Source organism: Bos javanicus, chromosome 11 (genome assembly GCF_032452875.1).
Source record: "Bos javanicus breed banteng chromosome 11, ARS-OSU_banteng_1.0, whole genome shotgun sequence".
NCBI classification, from domain to species: Eukaryota; Metazoa; Chordata; class Mammalia; order Artiodactyla; family Bovidae; genus Bos; species Bos javanicus.
Window position 1 is genome coordinate 89,646,296 of NC_083878.1, and position 16,966 is coordinate 89,663,261.

The following is a 16,966-nucleotide window of genomic DNA, read 5'->3' on the forward strand; positions in this document are numbered from 1 at the left end:
AGGTGACCATAGCACTTTTTAGTAACTTTAGTAACTTTTTAGTAACTAAATGCTGTCAGAAGATGATGTAGACTGCCACTTTTCCACCAGTCACCATCCTCATTTGAAGGTGACTTCGAAGGGAGAGAGCAAATTGAAACCTGCTTCACTGATCTCATCTAGAATTTGCTCAGTTCAGTTCAATTTAGTCACTCAGTCGAGTCCAACTCTTAGCAACCTCATGGACTGTATGTAGCACGTCAGGCCTCCGTGTCCATCACTAACTCCCAGAGTTTATTCAAACTCATATCTGATGAGTTGGTGATGCCATCCAACCATCTCATCCTCTGTCATCCCCTTCTCCTGCCTTCAATCTTTTCCAGTATCAGGCTCTTTTCAAATGAGTCAGTTCTTTGCATCAGGTGGCCAAAGTACTGCAGTTTCAGCTTCAGCATCAGTTCTTCCAATGAATATTAAGGACTGATCTCCTTCAGAATGTACTGGTTGGATCTCCTTGCAGTCCAAGGCACTCTCAAGAGTCTTCTCCAACACCACAGTTCAAAAGCATCAATTCTGCGCTCAGCTTTCTTTACAGTCCAACTCTCACATCCATACATGACACTGGAAACACCATAGCCTTGACTAGATGGACCTTTGTTGGCAAAGTAATATCTCTGCTTTTTAATATGCTGTCTAGTTTGGTCATAACTTTTCTTCCAAGGAGCAAGCATCTTTTAATTTCATGGCTGCAGTCACCATCTGCAGTGATTTTGGGGCCCCCAATAATAAAGTCTTTCACTGTTTCCCCATCTACTTCCCATGAAGTGATGGGACCAGATGCTATGATCATAGTTTTCTGAATGTTGAGCTTTAAGCCAACTTTTGCACTCTCATCTTTCACTTTCATCAAGAGGCTCTTTAGTTCTTCTTCACTTTCTGCCATAAGTGTGGTGTCATCTGCATATCTGAGATTATTGATATTTCTCCCAGCAATCTTGATTCCAGTTTGTGCTTCATCCAGTCTAGCATTTCACATGATGGACTCTGCATATAAGTTAAGTAAGCACGGTGACAATATGCAGCCTTGATGTACTCCTTTTCCTATTTGGAACCTGTCTGTTGTTCCATGTCTAGTTCTAACTGTTGCTTCCTGACCTGCATACAGATTTCTCAAGAGGCAGGTCAGGTGGTCTGGTATTTCCATCTCTTTAACAATTTTCCACAGTTTGTTGTGATACACTCAGTCAAAGGCTTTGACATAGTCAATAAAGCAGAAATAGATGTTTTTCTGGAAGTCTCTCACTCTTTCGATGACCCAATGGGTGTTGGCAACTTGATCTCTGATCTTCTGCCTTTTCTAAATCCAGCATGAACATCTGGAAGTTCACTGTTCATGTAGTGTTGAAGCCTAGCTTGGATATTTATGAGGATTACATAGCTAGTGTGTGAAATGAGTGCAATTGTGCAGTAGTTTGAGCATTCCTTGGCATTGCCTTTCTTTGGGATTGGAATGGAAAGTGACCTTTTCCAGTCCTGTGGCCACTGCTGAGTTTTCCAAATTTGCTGGCATATTGAGTGCTGCACTTTCACAGCATCATCTTTTAGGATCTGAAATAGCTCAATAGCTCACTAGCTTTGTTCATAGCGATGCTTCCTAAGTCCCACCTTGACTTCGCATTTCAGGATGTCTGGCTCTAGGTGAGTAATCATACCATTGTGGTTATCTGGGTCATGCAGATCCTTTTTGTATATTTCTTCTGTATATTCTTCCCACCTCTTCTTAATATCTTCTGCTTCTGTTAGGTCCATACCATTTCTGTCCTTTATTGTGCCCATCTTTGTATGAAATTTTCCCTTGCTATCTCTAATTTTCTTGAAAAGATCTGTAGTCTTTCCCATTCTATTGCTTTCCTCTATTTCTTTGCATTGATCAAAGAGGAAGGCTTTCTTATCTCTCCTTGCTATTCTTTGGAACTCTGCATTCAGATGGGTATCTCTTTCCTTTTCTCCTTTGTCTTTCGCTTCTCTTCTTTTCACAGCTATTTGTAAGGCCTCCTCAGGCAACCATTTTGCCTTTTTGCATTTGTTTTTCTTGGGAATGGTCTTGATCACTGCCTCCTGTACAATGTCACAAGCCTCCGTCCATAGATCTTCAGGCACTCAATCAGATCTAATCCCTTTAATCTATTTGTCACTTCCACCATATAATCATAAGGGATTTGATTCAGGTCATACCTGAATGGTCTAGTGGTTTTCCCTACTTTCTTCAATTTAAGTTGAATTTGGCAATACGGAGTTCACGATCTGAGCCATAGTCAGCTCCCAGTCTTGTTTTTGCTGACTGTATAGAGCTTCTCCATCTTTGGCTGCAAAGAATATAATCAATCTGATTTCAGTATTGCCCATCTGGTGATGTCCATGTGTAGAGTCTTCTCTTGTGTTGTTGGAAGAGGGTGTTTTCTATGACCAGTGCATTTGCTCAGTTCAGTTCAGTTGCTCAGTCATGTCTGACTCTTTGCAACCCATGAATCCCAGCACTCCAGGCCTCCCTGTCCATCACCAACTCCCAGAGTTCACTCAGACTCATGTCCATCTAGTCAGTGATGCCATCCAGGCATCTCATCCTCTGTCGTCCCCTTCTCCTCCTGCCCCCAATCCCTCCCAGCATTTGCTCAGTGACTGGCTATAATTAATAGCCGTGTTTCAGGTCTAACATTTTCATATTCCATTCAGACAGGTCTCTGCTCCTATTAAGTCTGAGTCCTTTTTTTTATTTTTTTGCTGCTTTGAACACAACGCTAGCAAAATATTCTAAAGTGATAGTTTTGAGAGATATTTTTTTAACCTAAGTCAAGTTGGGTTCATTACTATGCAAAAGAAAAAAAAAAAAATCTTCTTTGACTAAGTCAAAGTACAGAAGAAATAGCAACAGTTAAAATTATTAGGTAGGAACATTTACCCAGCTGCATTTTAAAATTCAATGTCATAGAAAGTTCATTTTCTTCTAACCCAAATAACTGCCAGTTTCTGTCGAGATTCCCTCTGGAAAATGTTTTCAGAAGAGGCTCACAGCCTCAGAAATCCAAATTAATCAAATTTATAGCTCTACATACCAACTCTTGTGTCACATGGCCATATATTTAAGCTATAAACTGCCCCCAAACCAAAGACTGTATGGCATTTCAATAAATAAGCTCTTGAAAACAAATTTCAATGTCATCAGAACTCCTGTATGATATTTTTTAGGTTGGCCACACATTACCTTTTTTTTTTTTTTGCCTTGAAAAGTGAGTCTCAAGAGGAAATGCAGCTATCTTTAGTATTTCTTAAAAAAAAAAAAAAAAAAGGAGAAAAAAACTTTCCACATTCAGCTAAACAAGGAGTCTCTGGACACACTGCTCTGGTCTATTCCGCATTCCATTCCCATCCTGACAGTGTTTTCCTGTAAACACGAAGCCCGGGGTTGTGCTCATTTCTCATGAATGCCTGATTCAGGAGACCACTAAGAACCCATCCAGGAAGAGTGGGGAGCAGACAGCAGTTGCTCAATAACCCACCCGGAAATTACAGAATCCAGATACAGCATCTTCACAATAAAGTTTTACATACAGAGTGCCATCTACACACGTCTGTTCTGCTTCTTTTCAGATGAGCCCAAGGTCCAGAAGAGATATGAAAATAAGATCAAACAAACTCCACGGTATAATACCATCTTATGAATCCAGCATGGGGCTTCCCTGGTGGCTCAGACAAGTAAAGAATCTGCCTGCAATGTGGAAGACCTGGGTTCAATCCCTGGGTTGGGACGATCCCCTAGAGATGGCAATGGCAACCCACTCCAGTATTCTTACCTAGAGAATCCCATAGACAGAGGAGCCTGGAGGGCTACAGTCCATGGGGTCACAAAGAGTCAGACATGACTGCTCGACCACACACACATGAACATGGCATATTTCAGACAGCAAAGACAAAGATCCATCCCGGACAATCAACGTGTCTTAACACTGGAGCGGCCTGGCTGCAGCCAGGAAGAGTAGGTGGGACCCTGCAGGGGCGAGGGGGACCTGGCCCATGCCCTTCCACCCACCAGAGACGGAAACCAGGGCACATTAGTTAGCCTCTGTGGGTGTCAGCTAACAGGCAACCCTGTTGGGCTGCTGTGAGGCTTAGTGAGACAAGTCCCCAGCACCCACTGGCCCCGTCGGCGTGCAGTAGACAATGTGGGCAACACACCTGTGGTCAGGGTGGTGACCATCACCATTCCACCCTGTCCGACCTCGGGACTTCCTTCCAACCTTCTTTCCAAGGATTCCTATCTTTTAAATTCTGTGACAACCTAAGAATTAGTCCTCAGACTGTTAGGCCTTAACCGGGCTGGAGAACAATGTCCCGTGAGGGTCTCTTTAAACCACTCCCATAATTCCAGATCCCTAGAAGCAAGCTGTTCCATGGATCTTTCCTGCTACCAACTAGACCCCCCTCAACAGAGGCCATTCAACTGTGAGCTCTGCAGAAAACTCAAAGGACAGCCAAACTTCAGAAGGCTAATTTACATCAATGTTTTCAGGTCCACTGCATCCAAATGATGCAGAGTGGCACCCACCCGAAGCACCCCCCCCCACCCAGTTTATACACTGGATTCAATCACAGGAGTCATAAGTGGCTGGGACACTGGGGCACCTACCTCTTTCAAACTGTAGCTTCTTGTATCTTTGCATAATTTCAGCCGCCACCATGCACTCAATCTAAGGGAAGAAACAGAAGAAAAAGGAGTCTAACCATCTGAGGGCTAGCACACAGTGCCGGGTCATCCTGGACAGAGCCCGCGACCCCCGACTCACTGGGGAGCCCCCGCACGTGCACCTCGATTTCCCCAGCCATACGTGCCTCGTTCTCCTGCAGGTGGCCCTGTTTGGGGCAGGCAGCATCTGGACAGCTAATCGCAGTTTCTAATCCTTCTTTGATCAAGAGCTCCACATACTGTTTCAGGCACTGAAAAAAACAAAACACAGAAAAGTATCTGTAAACATCTTCCTTAAGGTTGAAGGAGCAGTGACGCATTAAAAAAAAAAAAAAAAGACAAATCAAGCACATTGTTCCAGTACAGTTTTTTTTTGTATTTTTGCCCTGTAGTCCATAGCAACGACCAAATTAGAGGTTATATTCACTCGACAAATATTTGTGGGGTACCTCTGCTGCACCAGGGCTGAGGATGCGGTTGGGTCCCTGTGCCCGACCTCAGCAAACACCACGCCAGTGTGCTTGGTGGGAGGAGCAGGGAGGCAAGGGAGGCTGAGGACCCCCACGCCTCAAAAACACAGCAGACATCAGGGTTCTGCTCAGTCCCCTGTATGCTACTGTTTCACGTGGCACTTAGACTGTTTTCGCAGGAAAGTTATGACCATGCCATCAATCAGGTGTGAAAACTGAGACCCAAACAAGCAACCGCCAGCTTCCCCAGACAGCAAGGGCAGAGCCCAGACTCCAGAACAGCCTCACCTGCCTCTAGGCCGCCCCTGCGCCCCGACCGAGAACCCAGGTCGAGCTGCCCATCCTCCTTCAGTGACCTCTCACACAACGGGCAATGACTGGCCGCCACTCCCCACCCCTCGACTTGGCCGTCTGGCTGAACATCCGAAGTAAGTCAGAAAAGTAAGTAGGAGACGCAACCCAGAGCTCATGCCAAAGTGAAGTGGCCTTTCCCAGGACCGGCCCACTCATGCATTACTGTCTGCTGGTCTTGAAAATCCAATGCTCCCTGAAAAGCACTTTTTAAACAACAAGTAGAAGAAAAGTTATGGTCTTCTCTAGGCAAGGTCCCTGCCCGATGTGACTGAGACAGACACTGAAGCACTTACATCAGACATCAGAATTCAAAGAGGATAAGAAACCGGACCTCTCAGTGATGGGAGCACAAAGTTAAATGTCTCAGCATCATCTCCAAGTCCACTTCCTGTCACAGCCCAGGCTGCAGAGCTACAGAGACACCTGGAACCCGGGTCCATCCAGGCAGAGCTGAGGATCGGTCTCATGATGGCCTCGGGCCACAGCTCTCTGGACAAGAGACCGGAGATGCCCATCCTGCTGGGCTTCTGAGACCAGAAAGAAAGAAAGTATGGAAAGTCACCTGGCGTGATTCCTGATTCACCGACCAGCTAAGTAAGAGTGGTAGCTGGTATCCGATGCATGTGTATCTTGGTGATTGGTGTCTTACAGTCATGGGTGTAAAAAATATCACAACCTTAGCAGCAAGATCATTCTTTTACTTTTTTATAATTAAGTCTGTCTAAACCGAGTCTCTGGGGGGACACTAGAATGCCATAAAGTGATTAAACGCTGAAAACTCTCAGAATATTGTGCAGAGAAGTACAATGTGTGGAGAAGGCAATGGCACCCCACTCCAGTACTTTTGCCTGGAAAATCCCATGGACGGAGGAGCCTGGTAGGCTGTAGTCCATGAGGTCGCTAAGAGTCGGACACGACTGAGCGACTTCACTTTCACTTCAGTTTCATGCATTGGAGAAGGAAGTGGCAACCCACTCCAGTGTTCTTGCCTGGAGAATCCCAGGTGTGGCGGAGCCTGGTGGGCCGCCATCTATGGGGTTGCACAGGGTTGGACATGACTGAAACAACTTAGCAGCAGCAGCAAATCAAGTCTCTGGGGGATACTAGAATGCCATAAAGTGATAAAACGCTGAAAACTTTCACAATATTGTGCAGAGAAGTACACAATGAGAGAAAGTGGACAAAATACAACAGTTAAAGCTGGTGTGATAGGTACACTCAAGGGACATTTCTGACTCTAAACATCGTTGTGCAAGGACTTGCACATTTCAACAAGCAGTGCATCACACCTGGGGAGGGCTACCTGGAGGGTGAACATTCTATGCCGCCAGCAGGCTCTGCACAATCTGCAAAATGACTGTTTCTGGAAGCAACTTATTTGCATACTATATAAAAGGGATGGGGACTTCCCTGGTGGCTCAGTGGAGAAGAACCCGACGACCAACGCAGGAGACACCAGTCCGATTCCTGATCCGGGAAGACCCCACGTGCCACGGAGCAGCTAAGCCAGTGAGCCACACTCCTGAGCTTGTGCTCTAGAGGCCGGGGGCTGTAACTCCTGAAGCCCACGTGCCCTCTGGTCGTGCTCCACAACAACAGAAGTGACCACAGCAAGAAGCTGGGACACCACAACTAGAGAAAAGCTTGTGCAGCAACAAAGACTCAGCACAGTTAAAAATCGATTAATTAGTTAAATTGAAAAAAAAAAAACAAAACAAAGACTAGCAGAGCATGAAAGCCCTTTTAAAGGCGAGAGCAATGAGGATCTGTATCTGACCAAACATCCACGGAAGACAAGTCCAGTCTTCTTCCAGATAGAAACCGGGCCATGACTCACAAGCTGTGTTTTTCAATCTAATAGCAAAAAGATGTCTTGAAATGAGCACCCGAAAATGCCACAGAAACCTCGGTGAAAATAAATATACAGGACAGAGGCAGACACTGATGTATTCCCGACTATTGTATTAATTACAGCTCTCCGTAACCAAAGGCCGCAGGACTCCGCGTTAATCACCACCTGTGTCAGCCAACTAAACAAACAAGACTCTTAGGAGGTGCTAATCGCTCCCTTAGACAGAGGAGAGGACAAAGCTCAGGGAAGTCAGAAACAGGACAAAGTCGGGGTCCGCAAGTGGAGGAGCTTGGCTCAAACCCATGTGTGCCTGACTCCGAAGAGGTGGCGGTATTGTTTTTTAAACTCTCGGCTCCTTCCTCCCCAGTCAAGAATTCTTCCATAAGCAATCATTGCTTACTTATTTTCTGTTACCGCGTAAGTTTTCTAATGAGTACAAAGAATCATATGCATTTCAGACCAGCAAAGTCTGAGTCACCCCACAGTGTGTCCCTGATGCTTGGGTGCTGGGACCCTCCAGGACATCAAGACATCCAGTTCAATTCAGTCGTTCAGTCATGTCCGACTCTTTGCAACCCCATGGACTGTAGCATGCCAGGCCTCCCTGTCCATCAAGACCCCCAACCCCCACCCCCAAAGACGCACCATGCTGAGGTTTTGGGGTGGGGGGGTCCCATCCTGAGGAGGGGGGTCAGGAAAGTACCAGAGATGGAAAGCTGGCCAGAGGGACAAGGCCTCTCTAGAAAGGGGCGTCCACTGCATAAAACACAGGAGGGTCTGGGAGCCGAGAGGCAATGTATGGAGAGCTGCAGAAAGTTCCAGACTGTTCATTCTCCACTTTCTCGCCCAACCCTTTGAAACCCGGGTCCAAAGATGCAGAGGGGGAGCTGCTGATCTGCTGGGACCCCCGTTGCTTTGGAATCCTTCGCTAAGAAGGGGCTGCAGAGAGACGGCCACCTGGTGCGGAGTCTGCAACAAGCCATAACTTGGTCTGCTTTCTCCCTGGGAGGCCCATCAGTTACTGATGATGCTAACAGCTGGGAGAAACCCCCAGAAACCGTGCTCAAAGGTGCCTGAGTGGCTTCTGCTTATCAGGGGTCCATGTTTACAAATGGCCCACACAGGCAGATCTGAACGATGGCTGTGGGACTCCCGTGGACCGGGTTCAGGCAGCCAAGACCCTGGGACCACCGCCCTGGTGGGAATGCCAGTGAACCGACGTGCCAGATATGAGCCTGCACCCCTCTGAGGCCCCCGGCGCCCCATAGTGTGGAAGGAACAAACCCCAAGGACAAAAGAGGATGCTTCGGCGGCTAGGTGCCTGCACGTGTACCACAAGTTCTGCCCAGCCCCCACGGCCTCACTCAGGGAGGGTCTGCTTACCCCCTCCTCTGCTAGGAGGCAGGCTCTTTGAAACCCAGACTGTTTATCCTCCCAGGCCCTGGGCCTGATGGAGTGCTGCCGAAAAGCAGAGCCTTAACAACTCGGCAGGAGAGACAGAGGCCGACAGCTAGGGGAGTGAGTGGTCCGCACACAGACCAAGCCAACACCCACACAGATGTGAACACAGACACGCATCCATGCAGAGGAGGGGAGACCTGGGGTAGGGACCTCAGGTCACTGCCAGAGAGCTAGCTGGACGGGCACCCCGGGCCCCTTGGCAGGCAAGGAGGGCAGACACTTCCTACAGGGCTGTCCTCAGGCAGCTGGAGGCACCGCCTGGCACAGCGGGCGAGACGAGGATGCTTCATGCAAACCGCCCCCCCGCCCCCCAACTGCTGCCAGGGGCTGGAAACCTGAGCAGACCACCCAGCAAGCCCCGCCGTGTATGTTCTGGCAGCTACACCACTCCAGGCTGCAGGGATTGACTTCACCCGAACCAGGGACTCCAAGAGATGAAGGCTGCTTTTGTATTAATAAAATGTTTAGAGGAAAAAAAAAAATCAGATTTACTTTCTACTGAAAAAATGAAAACCTCTCATCTACGGGTACTCTTGGTCCAGGGGTCTTGCCAAACCACCAGCAAGCTGTCTCCTGGACTCATCTCCCCTGAGATCTCTGACCCCTCGGGCGCTGAAAGCCCAGGTGGGCCCCACAGTTGGGGGGCACTGGGTAATGTCGATGCGCAGTCCCCCGTGTGTCCCCTGGGCCTTTCCCTCAGGGTCCCTCAGGGTTTCTGAGTCAAAACCCAGTCAACAACTGGACCAGGAAAATGACTTTCCCTGCAGGCAGTGCCCCTGGTGAAGGACACACAAAGAAGGCCTCAGTAACACCAGTTCCTGCTACTCTGACCCTGCTAGCCTGCACCCACCAGCCCCTCTCTGTCCACATGGATGTCTTCCCACCAAAACCCTGCCAGCCCACCAGTCCATACTGGGGTGCCCATCCTTTCCACTGGCCCCCCGACCTGCAGCCTGGTGTCCATGCACAGCTGACCCCACAGCCGGAGGGGGCAGACGCGACCCCTTCTGAGTCCCTGTCACCCTGAAATGCCCCCACCCTTGTGGGAGAGCGTGTGACCACAGGTGCAGAGAAAGATACGGGCTGAACCCGTCTGATGGGCAATGCTCTCCTTCAAGAGCACGGAGTTGACAGTTCTCAGCTGCGAGTCTGTCACTTGCTGGGATTTTCCAGGTCAGTTAAACTAGCAGGCATTCGACACTCGCTTCTCCGGAGGGCAGCGCGGGGAGCTGTGATGGTGGCAGGAGGACCTGGGTGGCCGTCCCCGCCTCACCACAATGAGCACAAAGAGGCAGACCGGCCGGCCTGAGGTGCGGATGCTGCTCATTCAATATTGCCGCCCAGAGAGGAAGTTGTCCATCCCAGGGCTGGGTCCGCCCACGGCAGAGAAACTCCAGGAGATGGTGCACAGGTGTGATAGCACGTGGAGTCGAGAAACAGAGCAGGTGGTCCTGGGGGACTACGAAGCCCGGGGGGCAGGGGAGACGCAAAAGCGCCCCAGAGCTGAGCCGAGTAGCAGGTGTGGTCTATGGAGGCCGTGGGTTCCAGGGTGCCCAGAGTCGATCCTTATCACCAAAAGATGTTCTATAAGAACCTGCTCTCCATGTGTGAAGATGAACATGACGGGGCAGGATGACCAGCGCCAATCAGGGCACCGGAGTGGCCCTGGCTGTGGGTAGGGAACCGGGCCCAGCCTCCGCCTATCCTACAGCTACCAGGATCTGAAAAACCAGCCATCAAACGTGGACCTGCCTTGGGAAGCCCTGCTGGTGCGGTCACACACCTGCTGATAAAAACGCAGGAGGATGCCCTTTGTTCTGGAAAGAACTGCCCTGTTCTGAGAACTGGACCATGGCCACAGGGACCCAGAGGACGGGTGATGCCTGACCCTGGGGGCCGGACTCAGGGTGATGTTGGGAGGTGACCAGGAGGTGACAGCAGGGATGTTCTATGGATGACTCAGGCTAGCTCTGATGACCCGGGAGCACTCCGGGACTGAGCCGGGCCTTCCCCTTGCTCCCCCCCCAGCCTCACAGAAGAACATGAAGCTGAAGCTACACCTTCTGCTCATCCGCAGAGACCAACGCCCGTCCGACGCTGCCTGTCCCCAGTGTGCTGGCCGAGAGGCGGCGCTCCTAGTGGGCAGGCGCCATCCGCCCCCCACCTCTGCAGGGAGGGTGCTCTCCTGGGGCTTCAGACAAAGCTGCAGGAGAAGCCCTGCATGCAGGACACTGTCTGTCTGCTCCAGAGTTGTGCAGGATCAAGAATGAGCAGGTAACCCGACTACATCTTCATCATGAAGACCTCCCGGGGGAAGGGAAGACAGGAGGGGTTGTGAGAAAGTGAAGTTGCTCGGTCGTGTCCAACTCTTTGAGATCCTTCGGACTGTTGCCCGCCAGGCTCCTCTGTCCATGAAATTTTCCAGGCAAGAGTACCGGAGCAGGTTGCCATTTCCTTCTCCAGGGAATCTTCCTGACCCAGGGATCAAACCCAGATCTCTCACATGGCGGACAGATGCTTTGCCGTCTGAGCCACAAGTAGGAGGGGTTAACATACAATAATTCAGGGAGCTGCAAGTTAAATCAACAGTTGTCCCTCATGTGGATTTCTGGGGCTTCCTCTGTGTTCTTGGGCACCCAGAGTGTCCCAGGGAGGGTACAGAGAGGGACATGGTACGTGGTGCTCAGCAAATCCACCAAACCGCGATGGTCATCTGAGTGCATCTTTTAGGACAGATGTTCCCTGGGACGCACGGCTGGGGAAAGCTGCTCTTTTGGATTCCTGCAATTCTAACCCCGAACTCAGAAGTGAGCTGAAGGGGTTAAGAGCGTGCAGACAGCCTGCCACAGAGCAGCTCCTCCACACACGTGCCTTGAGCCTCGGGGTGAACTCCGTTCATCTCCATTACACGGGTGAGGCCCACAAGGGCGGCGGGGTCAGAAACAGCCTGCATTTCAGGGCGCTGATGCCCGAGCCCAGCTCCAGGCTTTCTCTGGGCCCCCTTCCTCCTCGAGGTCAATCTTCTTCGTCTGACCCAAAGCCTGTAATTCTCTGGCCATTTTTTTTATCTGAAGAGAGCCTTCCTGCAGCCTTGCACAACTTCCTCTCTTCGCTCTTCTCTTCTCAGGTCTGTCCCCAAGAAAAAGACACAGGCACTTCTGCTGGTGGGGGCCCTGGGGCCTCCACGAGGGGACGGGGCCTTCCCCCGCCCACCCAGTCTGTGGACACGCAGGTGTTTCCTGTGCTTCAAGCCTCACGGAGCTGCAGACACAAGCAGGCCTGGTCTCAACATCTTAATTTTTAATAAATGGTTGTGAAAAAAAAAATCACAACCATCCCGTTTCTTTGTGCTCCCAGCAAGCCCCCTGAGAGAAAACAGTGCTCTTTTCCTCTGTTCACAAGCCCTGACTTGAATTAAGTGTCTGATCTGAATTAGAGCTGCTCTCCGGGAGAAATAGGAAACTAAAACGGCAAGGACGACAAACGCAAGGCGGGGTGAAGCCACGGTGGGGTGAACGAGCGACCTTACAGGGGAGGAGAGCTGTGGTCTTGGGAGGCCCTCCCCGCGATGGCACATGGGGGCGACAGGGAGGGGCTGGGAGCTCGCTCCCGGGCACAGCTGCACAGGGAAGCCAGCCAGTTAGCTGAGGCTGGAAAACTTCCCTTCGGGCAAGAAAAGAGGCGATTTTGCATAAAGGGGATTCTTTAATCCAGCCAGACGCGTCTGGACCATTCCAGTTCACCCTTCAGAAATGAAAACGCTCTGTGTTCTTCTTGGGCTGGAGGTCTGTCTGTCCATCCACCTCCCCCAGTTACCCTCTGCCTCTCGTCCTTCCCCAGCTCAGAAAATGTCCCAAAACAGCTTCCTGTGCTCCAGGCTGAATTTCCTTTCTTGGGGCCTCAGTGAGGCAACATTGCTTGGCCACCAACCATGCAGCTGAGGCCGACTCTCTGCGGTTCAATCCATCTATCAGGATGATTAGATAGCATCACTGACTCAATGGACATGAATATGAGCAGTCTGGGAGATGCTAAGAGAACAGAAGAGCCTGGCATGCTGAGGTCCGTGAGGTTGCAGAAAGTGGGACATGACTGGGCGCCTGAACAACAGCAGTCACAGGTACTGCTGTAAACCAGGTACTTGGGGGCAGAACCGTGCCCTCAAGAAGCCAGGGTCTAACATAAAAGGAAGTTGGATACACAGACTTAAATGACTGCAACCTCCGTTTCCTTATCCGTAAAATGTAGATGACGCTACCAAATAAGCCTACGTTTCAAGGAGATCAAGAGATAAACAGAGCAAGGGGCAGGAAGGAAGAAGCCTCTGGGGAGGTGGCTGTGAGGCGACAGAAGCTAACCAGGACATCTGAGCAACACACAGGCAGGCCGTCCGGAGAGTTTACTTGTAACAGAAACTTTTTTAGTTTTTCACAGTTTAAAGAAAAATATTTTTTCTGGACTTTTTAAAATTTTGGAATTCCTTGAATGGGGAAAAAAAAATAAAATTCAATGAGACAAACAAAATAAATCCTACACCCTCATTTTTCTTTTCTGATGAGTAAAATGTTGGGTCTGAGTGAGGCCTGATGGGAACAGAAGACCTGCAGCCATTAAGTCCCGTATAGCCTTTGGCTCAGAATGATGCTGGTGGCGTCTTCAGGAGATTCAGGTGTGATTTCAACACTCTCTATGGAGGGGAGTTCGGGGGAGAATGGATACACGTGCAGGTATGGATGGGCTGCTTGGCTGTGCACCTGAATCTTATCACAGAGGCTTCCCTGATGGCTCAGCGGGGAAAGAATCTACCGACAATGCGGGAGACGTGGATTCTATCTCTGGGTCAGGAAGATCCCCTGGAGAAGAAAACAGTGACCCACTCCAGTGTTCCTGTCTGAAAAATCCCATGGACAGAGGGGCTACATTCCAAAGAGTCGCAAAGTGTCAGACACGACTGAGTGACTAAGTATACTGACATGTATAACTATCACAACATTGTTAATAGACTATACATCACTCAGTTAAAAAAAAATACATCCTCTCCAGTTTAGCGCTAAGGCAGTGCCAGCTGACACACAGAGCCAACTCTGCTGTGTGCACACTCGCCAGGATGGCACCCTGGCCATCTCAGGCACACCACTGTTTAATTAAATTGGACACAAGCTACGGTGGAGATTTCTTTTCCAGAAAGGAGCGTGCACACCATGGCAGGGTTTCTCAGCTGCGTTCCCAGCTTCCAAGCCTCTGTGTAACTGATCGCTTCTGCACCACGAGCACCTGCAAAGGAACCTGCCTGGGGAGCCCGATGGACTCAGAAGAGAATCCTTCCGATAAAGCTGCGTAAAAGTGAGGGTGACCCTGCATGCTGTCTCTAAAACAAAAGCAAAAGGCTCATCCCGAAATCCTTTTAAGCCGGCGTTCCCGGCGAGACCAACCAGGGTGCAGAAGACGCACTGGCACTGGGCGATGGTCGTCATCTGCTCCACGGGGTACTCCCCCAGACACAGCTTGCAGGACACCAGTGGGTCCAGGGCCAAGTCCCAGGACGGCCGGCACGCGCGCGCAGCGCTCATGGCAGAGCAGTCTGAAACGAGAGAAGCACAGGCCGTCAGATCCGCATGGCCTCCACGGAACCCAGGCAGGGCCACTCCTGGCTGAACCTGGGGTCCCGGGGCTGGCCGAGTGACCGCTGAGAGGCCAGAATTTCATAGGCCTCATTGGGTCCTCCGAGAAGTTTTAGCCAGAGGCCCCTGACCTGGTCTGTGGGTGATGCTTCCTCTCCTGTATTGACGGTAATATTTGTTTCCCATATTGATGGTAACATTCCTTTCCCGTATTGATGGTAATATACCTTCCCCATATTGATATTAATATTCCTTCCCTATATTGATGGTAACATTCCTTTCCCATATTGATGGTAATATACCTTGCCCATATTGATAGTAATATTCCTTCCCCATATTGATGGTAATATACCTTCCCCATAATGATAGTAATATTCCTTCCCCATATTGATGGTAATATTCCTTTCCCGTATTGATGGTAATATTCCTTTCCTGTATTGATGGTAATATACCTTCCCTGTATTGATGGTAGTATTCCTTTCTCGTATTGATAGTAATATTCCTTCCCCGTATTGACGGGTACTGAGGGATCCACCCACCCGCATCCTTCCTTCCATCCCTCCGATGGGTCTTGAGGAAGACACAACCCCACCAATCAAGCACCCAGCCCAGGAGGGCAGGACCTTAGCAAGCCAGCGAGAGAAGCTTTTGTTAACATAGTTGTTGATTGGGTCACGCTGTTCTCTGCTGTAGGAACATCACAGGGAAGCCAGTGTGTGAAGCTCTGGCCTCAGTGCTCTGTGTTCTCCAGGTGGAATGGTCTTCCCACACCGTCTCTGTCCTCACTGCCCAGGTGTCAACTGACCTTCCCGAAACATGCACCACTGCCTCCTAAGAAAATCCTGGAAGATTGTCTAAACCGTGAGCTTCAGGGAGGCGGGACCTTGGGCAGCCTTATTCACTTCTGTGGGTCAAGTGCATCCAGCAGTGTCTTGGGTGAAGTGGACACTACACAGAGACATGGATGAACAGTTCTCACCTCCCCAGCCTCCCTGACATTCTCCGGCCATGTCCCCCCTGGTCTGTGCTCCCCTGACAGTATGCATCTTCCTATTAATATGTTCACACACTGATCTCCACTGTCTATGGCTAGAGGGGGCAGAGAAAGGGTCAGCCTCCAGCTCTCAGCTCAGCTCTGACCCACGTGGCCTCCATAACTGCCTGCTGATGGATCAGATGCTTGCATCCAGGGATGTGGCTTCTCTCATCCTGCCCCTGGCACTGGATTTAAGCCTTAAAGACATTTATTTTGTACCTGCGTTGGTAAGTATGTGCTTTATTCTACCAGCACCCCTTGCTCCCCAAATTCAGAACCGAGAAAGACTCATATAAATTTCACATAAAATTCCTGGCCATCTGAACTCTTACCACTTGCTATCCTAATCTTAAGACCTAAATTGATTTAGACAGCTGGCATCCTTTCCTACGGAACCTCACTGTCTGAAGTGAGGAACGAAAAGATTTGGAGAGCAAGATACATCTGCATTGCCCCCAGTCTGTGAGGTCATGAAAAGAGGGTTTGTCTCATTTAACTCCACACATACGCAGAAGACTGTTTGCATGTGTGCATGCTAAGTTGCATCGGTCGTGTCTGACTCTTTGCAACCCCACAGACTGTAGCCCACCAAGCTCCTCTGTTCATGGGATTCTCCAGGCAAGAATACTGGAGTGGGCTGTCATTTCCCTTCTCCAGAGGATCTTCTGGATCCAGGGATCGAACCCACATCTCTTGTGTCTCCTGCATTGGCAGCTGAGTTCTTTACCACTAGCACCGCCTGGGAAGCCAGAAGACTGTGTGCATAGTGACAAAAACACAGCACATCCGGGGAGAGAAGAAGACAAAACAGCACCAACCAATGGCCGGAATGTACGCAGGACGGCTCTTGGATCTTAGAAAGTCTCAAAGGTATATGAGACAGAGTTCTCCACCTTGGGGTATTCAGTTTCAACTCAGGAACATTATCGGCCAAATAAAAAGCTAACTGATAACACAAGGGAGAGTTTAGGATTACGTGTGAAATCAGTGCTCAGGAACTTTGGAAAAACTAGAAACCAGCCTGGGTTAGAATTCTCAGAAGAGGAGAACTTTGCAGGGGAGAGGCTTGAGTTTTAAGGCCAAGTTCCATTACCTATAGTTGTGAAAAGGGGGTGGATATCAAAATAGGAGAGAGAAGTGTTTGAGCATCTTTCACCAGACAACAGAGGTGACACCACAGGGACTCTATGCTTCCGGGGCCAATAGAACACCCATAGCTAGTTGGGTGCTGGGTTACCTGACCACAGTCAGCCTCAGTCTGCCCATCTGTGTGATGGGGCCATAATCTCCATCTCCCAGGGCTGGTGCAGCATTAGGAGAGAGCGTATAAAAGAACTGGCACACCTGGCAAGGCTCAGTAAAGCCCTCTCCCCTTCCCCCATGATGCCTCATGTAGTCACAGCTCACCCACCTGTGAGAAACACTGGTAACACCAGTCCTTCCTACAGTCAG

The 16,966-nt window shown here is 49.8% G+C and overlaps 1 protein-coding gene across 6 annotated transcripts in view; it reads right to left on the reverse strand.

The window, feature by feature from the left end:
- The window catches only part of RNF144A (ring finger protein 144A), a 128,776-nt gene that overhangs the window by 23,339 nt on the left and 88,471 nt on the right, over positions 1-16,966 (reverse strand). For 3 of the 6 annotated variants that reach the window (XM_061433387.1, XM_061433385.1, XM_061433381.1), the window contains 2 exons: positions 4,867-4,971; positions 4,664-4,724 (listed from right to left, as the gene is read on the reverse strand). In XM_061433387.1, coding sequence (XP_061289371.1) covers positions 4,664-4,715 — 52 coding nt within the window. In that variant the 5' untranslated portion in view covers positions 4,716-4,724; positions 4,867-4,971. Of the gene's footprint in view, positions 1-4,663; positions 4,725-4,866; positions 4,972-14,289; positions 14,439-16,966 lie in introns of those variants that run through there. The other 3 variants (XM_061433384.1, XM_061433382.1, XM_061433386.1) reach the window with 2 other exon arrangements.